At 34.7% G+C, this 8,306-nt stretch overlaps 1 protein-coding gene across 1 annotated transcript in view; it reads right to left on the bottom strand.

The window, feature by feature from the left end:
* Nucleotides 1-8,306, bottom strand: part of LOC107754507 (uncharacterized protein KIAA1211-like) — a 39,862-nt gene that overhangs the window by 6,463 nt on the left and 25,093 nt on the right. Inside the window, exons 5-8 of the mRNA XM_016570986.1 lie at nucleotides 6,939-7,071; nucleotides 5,240-5,374; nucleotides 5,041-5,125; nucleotides 621-991 (exon numbers count right to left, since the gene is read on the bottom strand). Of these exons, the coding sequence (XP_016426472.1) occupies nucleotides 621-991; nucleotides 5,041-5,125; nucleotides 5,240-5,374; nucleotides 6,939-7,071 (724 nt within the window). The remainder of the gene's footprint in view (nucleotides 1-620; nucleotides 992-5,040; nucleotides 5,126-5,239; nucleotides 5,375-6,938; nucleotides 7,072-8,306) is intronic.

The raw sequence follows: 8,306 nt of genomic DNA, 5'->3' as shown, positions 1-8,306 counted from the left end.
ATCACAGGAATAAATTAGATTTTAATGTATATTAAAATAGAAAAACGTTATTTTACATCATAATAATATTTCACAATATTACATTTTTCCTGTATTTTTGATCAAATAAATGCAGCCTTGATGAGCAGAAGAAACTCCTGTAAAAAACATTACAAATCGTTCTGATCCCAAACTTTTGACCGGTAGTGTATATATATTATGACAGGGCCAAGTCTGTTTGGGTTGTAAAAATACTTAAAAAAAAAAACTGAATGAAATGTATGAATATATTATGATAATTGTAAAAAAAAAAAAAAATTGACCTATTACTATTTTTATATTTTTTAATCATTTGAAAATAATGATTAAGATATGTACATGTATTTAAGGTATGTATTTAAGAAAAACACCGCACGATGATTACGCCACATGATTATTTAATAGTCATTATATTTAAACATTTGATGAAAATCGTAGAATTTTTACCCAAACTAACATGAATGCAAACAGTACATTTCAAGGACATTTGCACATTTTTCAATTTGTCTCAGACACCTTATTTTACGATTATGCCAAATAATTTGCAGATGAAATATCTCAGTGTTTCATTCTTCCTGAAAATGTCACTGAATGTGCTGTACCTCACTCTGAAGCAGCATGTTCTCATGCTCCAGTGCTAGTCCTGATGCAAGAGGGCTCTTCAGGGAGCTCAACACTTCCTCCAGCAATGACCCCTGCTCCTCAGGAACGACCTCACATCCTGTGTCCAACAGGAAGTCATCGGCCTGCAGCTCAAGTGTTACTGGACTCTCCCAAGAGGATTCTGGGACCTCAGACTTGGGGACGTGATCCTCGTCAGGAACATGTTCGTCTCCTTCAGAGATGTCTCCAGCTGAGATGGAGGATGTTGGAGAAGTTCTTTGACACTGGCTGGAGTCGCTCACTTCCTCTTCCTCCTGTTCAGAAGCAAATGACTCACGGTCTGAATCATTCACATGTTCTCCGGGCAAATCTAGACCAAATTGAACAATAGAAAAATAATTATTGAACTAGTAACAACAATTATTGAATTACCATTCAAAAGTTTGGGGTCAGTAAGATTTTTGAAATGATGTAATGAAATAGTACAATATAAAATAACTGTTTTCTATGTATATATTAATATATTTTAAAATGTAATTTATTCCTGTGATCAAAGCTGAATTTTCTGCATCATTACTGCAGTCTTCAGTGTCACATGATGTTTCAGAAATCATTCTAATATGCTGATTTGCTGCTCAAGAAACATTTATTATTACTATCAATGTTGAAAACAGTTGTGCTGCTTAATATTTTTGTGGAAATTGTGAAATATTTTTCAGGAGTCTTTGATGAACAGAAAGTTCAAAAGCATTGCATTTATTTGAAGTCAAGTTTGATCCTTTTAATGCATCTTTACAGAATAAAAGTATTACTGACATTACTGATTACAAATTGCATGATGGAAATTGTAGTTATTAACATAATCTATTGGATTACACACACAAGGTGATGTATTCTGACTACTTTTTTACCTAACTGATAATCAAATATATTTCATGCTTTATCAAATTATGAATAATTTACTTTACTGTCATTGTGAAAATGTAAACATGTAATCTATAAAAATGTAACTGTAATCTGATTATATTTTGAAATATGGCAAGTACTTTAATTTTTTAATCCAGATTACATGTAACCAGTTAATTATTACATGTAACCAGTAAATTATTATTATTAAATAAATATGACAATATCACTGGATGCTGGATCAGCCAAAATATATACTTCCGTAGAGGAAACAAAATACTGAATTGCAAGATGTAACCTTAGAATTCGGAGAAAAAAATTATAAATTCTAAGTTTATATCTGGCAATTCTGACGTTTTTCTTGCAGTGTTAAGTTTGTCTCACAATCCTGATTTTTGTTTGATGCATCAGACGTTTAGCCAACGGTCCGTGGGCGTGACGTCTGAGGATGAGACTATTATAAAGCTCTGTTATAACATAATAAATGTATGCACAATGAATCTTTCACAATGTCTACACTTCGTGTGTTAAAATGAGAGGATTCGTGAGCACGCAATTTCAGCACTGCGGTGAGTAGATTCTTAATCACCTTTGATTGGCCATTGCATTCCAGAAATCAACAGCTGAGTCTGTGATTGGCTACATTGCGCAACCCTTTAAACACGTTATAAATAGAAACTATGCCTAGCTTGCTTATGTCAATCATTTTAATGTAAATATTAGTTGTTCTTTTTGCTTTTGAGCAACAGATAAATAACAATTTATGTTTTAGACACTTTATGTTTAGATCATTTTATTCTCCCGCATCCCGCACACACATGAGTCTTTTCCCGCCCGCACCCGCACTCGCCCATCAAGAGTTGTCCCGCGCCACACCCTGTTGCGTTGGGTCCCGCGGTACTCCCGTGGGAGTGCAGGTCTCTAGGTCAGAGAGCTCTCAGAATTCATCAAAAATATCATGTCTTACGGGTTTGGAACGACATGAGGGCGAGTAATTAATGACAGAATTTTCATTTTTGGGTGAACTAACCCTTTAACTTCAGATTAACGCATTTGAAACTGAAAAAACACACATTAACATGCTTTTAATGGTGCAGTATTGTCAGGAACCCGTGTGAATGAGTTCTAAGCGAGACAGCCGTGTGTTTGTGCTGTGCTCAGGTCCAGCTTGGCAGCCGTTTTGACCCAGATTTCTGGAATATCCCATTTCCAGCAGACAGCCAGGCTGCGAGGGTGAACCGCTGGAATGCTTTTCAGACCACACGCCTACTTCACTCGTAACCCCTGCAGTCAAAGATAGCCAGCATTCAACAACACTGTCAAATTTCACTAGTCATTAACTAATATGGGTTTTAATGGCCGATGCTGATATCTAGACATCAGGGTGCCAATAAATACATCAACTTTAATACGGAAAATCCGAAAGTTGTATCCACTTAAAAAAAATAAATAAATCAACTTCATCCATTACTTGCTTCCTTTCTTGTTTCATCGTCCCTAAGCTGTTCATTCAATAGTACCATGCACTGCACTCATTACACTACTGTTTAAAAGTTTGTGCTCAGTATCATTTTTTAAAATTTGAAATTAATACTTTTATTAGAAAGGATGCATTCAATTGATCAAAGGTGATTAAAGACATTTATAATGTTAGATTTCTATTTCAAATAAATGTGGTTCGTTTTAACTTTATATTAGTTTTTTTCTACTTTTCGTCTTTGTATTACTTCATGGTTTTCACAAAAATTTTAACACTTTAAAACTGTTTTCAATATTGATAATAATGAATGTTTCTTGAGCAGCAAATCAGCATATTAGAATGATTTCTGAAGGATCATGTAACACTGAAGACTGGAATAAGTTACATTTTAATATACAGTTATTTTAAAAATTGCACTTTTAAATTGCAATACTATTTCACAATATTACTCCTTTTTCTGTATTTTTGATAAAATAAATGGAGACATGGTGAGGATAAGAGACTGCTTTAAAAAAAAAAAAACATTACAAATCTGAACCCAAACTTTTGAACATTAGTGTATAACAAAAATGAATCCCCATTTAAAATATCCAACAGTACTTTTCTCACCGAAACCCAATTTCTCAAAACATCCTCTGGTCCAGCTCAAAGCATTGCATAACACAAACACATGATAGCTATTTTACTGGCAACAAGACAAATCCAAAAGTGCATGTTATTCAGTGGTTTGAGATTGTTTTGGAGCAGTTTTGGATAGGCAATGGTGTCGTGCGTGAGATGCATGTGCACTGAGTCGTAGAAATGCCCTTTCAATGAACACTAGTTTCACTTTTATTTGAAATTCAAATGTAACTTTCTACTGGATACAAGCAGTGTCCTGCTCTCTAATGTCTGTGTTTCAAACTGCCTTTGACTGTGAAAGCACTTGTTCTGAACACAAGTCAGTATCTGTAAATACCGCTGATGACACAACACTTAACTGAGCAAGTTCAACTTGATCCAAACTAGCAGATAAAACAACAGTAGATAAGCACACTCTTAATATGAATCTCTCAGCGCTGGACTTCATGGGAACATTCCATACATGTTACTAGTCTGAATCCACACCCAGAGGTGCTCGATTCAAATGATCTGCAGTGGTCCAAAACAGAGGCATATTTAAATGTATGAATATTAAGTGATACCCACAACCAAATAATTCTGCACCATTTCTCAGAAAATCCAGCTACAGGTTATTCAAAAATATTTAAACTACAGTCAAGCTACTGATTAGAAAATTAGTTAGCTACAAGACAAGCTACAAACAAAAGTGTGTTTCTAATGCTGGATGTCTCCCTTATTTGACCCGTCCGTTTCGGAGTCTCTACTGTACAAACCAGCTGATGAGATGATTCAGGTGTGTTTGATTAGGAAAAGTCTGAAAATGTGTACCGTTGGTGTGCCTCCAGGAACAGGGTTGGGAACACTGCATTAGTGTGTTTAGCTGGATCAAGAATGCCTACAAACAATTTGCCTACATGTAGATGCAGCTGTAATTAATTTGCATTTAAATGCATGACATCACCATTCAAAGCATGCGATTGTGCTCACTCTTAAAGGGATAGTTCACCCAAAAATGAACATACTGTAGTTGAATTACTGAAATAAATGAACTTTTCCACGACATTCTAATTTATTGAGATGCACCTGTAAATGATGACAGAATTTTTATTTTTGGGTGTCGTCACTTATAAAAATTCTGGGAGCAAGTAAAGGCCTTAAGACATAATCATCAGGAATCAAAATTTCCTTCATCTTTTCATATAAAAAAGCTCTACTATGAAAACATACTTTCAAAACTCTCAACTTCCTTCCCAGTGAAAAAACTTCCCTCCCAGGGAATATTTATCGAAACCAGTCAGTCACAGTAAGCTAATAAGAAGCAAGTAGGATAGATATTTTTATTTCAAAACACCCATACAACTAATGATAAGAGTAAAACGTGTCAAAGGCTGTCAAACCTAGTGCTGTTTCTGTTTGTGTGTAGCACCTACAGCTCTGCAGATCCTTCTGAAGCATCTCAACATTAGACACAAACGACTGAAGTTTATTTTTAACAAGGTTTCTGATCATTTCAGTCTGATTTTAAAAGTTTGCGTGACACATTCACGTTTCATTGACTCAAAGCTATATCTGTGCTATAGAAATCCAAGAGTCTATACTGATGCAAGTAATAAGTGAGGAGAGGCGTACTGTGTGAGGAGGTGTGGCCAGCACAGTGCTGCAGGGAAGACCATCATCTTCAGAAAGAGCCCCTGCGTCCTCTCCTTTCCTCCCGCACAGGAGTGATGGCGGAGAGCCCAGACGAATCGCCTGCTTCAGCTGCAGCTACAGACAGGACAGAAAGGTGAACTATCGATAACTGTTCAAACGGATTAATCACTCACTATTACTACCTACTATATTGTACATTAATGTGTTGACATGAGACACTCCCGTTTACAAGTTTGAGCTCAGTATGATATTTTTTTTATCATACTTTTGCTAGGATGCATTAAATTGTAAAAAAAAATACAGTAAAGTTAAAGTTACAAAAGATTTCTATTTCAAATAAATGTTCTTTTGAATTTTCAATTCATCAAAGAATCCTGTAAAAAAAAAAAAAAAAGTTAATGGTTTCCATAAAACTATTCATATTTAGAAATCAAAAGAAAATGGAAGACAATTAGATATAATACAAAATGTCTGTATCCAGTAGTAAATCTTGAGCAGCAAATCAGCATATTAGAATGATTTCTGAAGGATCATGTGACACTGAAGACTGGAGTAATGATGCAGAAAATTTAGCTTGCATTTTAAAATATATTACGATACAAATCAGTTATTTTAAATTGTAATAATATTGCACAGTATTGATATTTTTTACTGTATTTTTGATCAAATAAATGCAGCCTTGGTGAGCATAAGATACTTTTTTCAAAAACATATATAAAAAAAGAAATTTTATGATAGTGTAAGATAACAGAATTTTCATTTTTGAGTTAAATATCCTTTATAAAAAAAGGAAAATATCCAGTCCATGCTTTTTAGATACCTCTGAGAAATTAATTCTGCTTTGTGTCAGCTATTTTTAGATGATCTGCTTCTTTCAAACAGTGGCTGATTCCTCTCTTAATGGACTGGTAACTTTCATTGCTGAGCTGCTCTCATGTCTGGCTCAGTGACAAATATCTACGGGTAATATGCTAACCGCATCAAGCTACACTAAGTAGCCCTTAATCAAAGCAAAGACATAAGTGAGACAAACATATTGTGGGCATCCACTGGCGACTTTAAATACTGATACTCACATAAATACATTTAAGGTTTATAAACTTACTGAACATCACATTACACATTTGTTTAAGGTCATTGTTTTAGTTCACCTTTGTTTTGTTTTATTCTGTCTATCAGTGACATTGACAATGATCCCTGCTGTCTAGATTGTGCTGGTGGCAAAACATCAAGAGTGAAAATCTCAGGCTCTGTGTCTTGAGGCTTAGACCTGCTAATTTTATACCAAAGTCCAGTGCCTTCACTAATACTCATTAAAGAAAGAGGACAGGAAAGAAAACAGATACTTATACACTCCATCTGAGCACACGGATGCCACTTTCCATAAAAATGGCACAAAACAGAGCCAGAAAGACTTATTTTTTACACAGCCAAGTTAACTTTGCTGTTAAATTGTTTATTTATTTATTTTTTAACAGTGTGGGGTTTTGGAATTTGGGGCATTTAGAATAACTTTGAATAAAAAGTTTTTAAAAAGTTAGAACAGGACAATATCAAAATCCGTTTGATGATATTAAATATCACAAATTTGAACGTCTGACAACTGAATCATGATAATAATAAAAAATGGGCATAAAACACAATTAATATATGAATAAATCATAACAGACTGGAATACCTGCAGAGATTTCACTTTCCCATGAATGCTGTCTTGGGATGCCCCCAGACCCTCATGAGTCTCTGATGAGGGCGAATCAGACACGAAGACACTATCATGTGACATGGCTTTGTTTCCCATGTTGATCTTGGATCTTTGAATGAAGCAGAGAAAAGTTTATATGTGTCATAAATAATTGGTAAAATGTAATATTGCATAGCATGTGAGAAAATGGGAAAAAGATGAGTATATTAATACAAATTAATCGCACATCACATTTGGCTGAGAAATTACTCCCAAAAGATAATTTAAAGTCATTGTTGTGTAAAGCATCAAACGGACATTATAAAAAGTAGCTTCAGCAAGAAATATTTTGTTTGATTCAACATAAAATATATTATTTATTAAAATGTATTACTCTTTTTGACCATGAGGATGAGTAAATGATTACAAAATTTAAATTTTTGGGTGGGTAAACTATACCTTTAATAATTTGTATTATTATTATTATTACTATACTGTAGAAATATGAAATTATTTCTTTGATGAAATGATACTCTAAATAAGAAACTAAAACTACCAGTAGGTGGTGGTAAATGTCTTAATGATCATCAAGTCATTCATTTGATTCGTTCAAACGGCTGATTCATTCAGGAGTGTAGTAATGGTTCTCTTTATGAATGGTCCAGTCATTCATTTGATTCGTTCAAACGGCGGATTCATTCAGGAGTGTAGTAATGGTTCTCTTTATGAATGGTCCAGTCATTCATTTGATTCGTTCAAACGGCGGATTCATTCAGGAGTGTAGTAATGGTTCTCTTTATGAATGGTCCAGTCATTCATTTGATTCGTTCAAACGGCTGATTCATTCAGGAGTATAGTAATGGTTCTCTTTATGAATGGTCCAGTCATTCATTTGATTCGTTCAAACGGCGGATTCATTCAGGAGTGTAGTAATGGTTCTCTTTATGAATGGTCCATTGAATCATTAGGCTTGTTCGACTTGAAGTGGATCATCACCATCAGACCGATCGGTGTGTGACATCAAAGTACCGTGAGAGCGATTAGAGACTCTGCATGCTTTTGAATCGCTCTTGCGGTACTTTGATGTCATAAACCGGTCTGCAGCACCACTTCAAATCCAACGCGCCTAATGCTTCACCCAGTTCGTTCAAAACGTGCATTAAGAAATTAAATGCCGCTGTGTGTTGCTCAGAGACGAACAGTTCTGCTTTTTCTTTATATTTTCGTTGGCAAAATTGAGCAAAACAGACAACTTTGTGTCTAAAATAACACACTATTCACTTCTTATTTATTGAACTGTTGTATAAAATCAGTATCACATTTGCACTCGTGTGATATTGCACTTATTGCTCGTGTGATATTGCT

Source organism: Sinocyclocheilus rhinocerous, unplaced genomic scaffold (genome assembly GCF_001515625.1).
Source record: "Sinocyclocheilus rhinocerous isolate Xijiao unplaced genomic scaffold, SAMN03320098_v1.1 scaffold50, whole genome shotgun sequence".
NCBI classification, from domain to species: Eukaryota; Metazoa; Chordata; class Actinopteri; order Cypriniformes; family Cyprinidae; genus Sinocyclocheilus; species Sinocyclocheilus rhinocerous.
The sequence above is the reverse complement of the archived record's forward strand: the minus strand, read 5'-3'. Positions and strand labels throughout refer to the sequence as shown.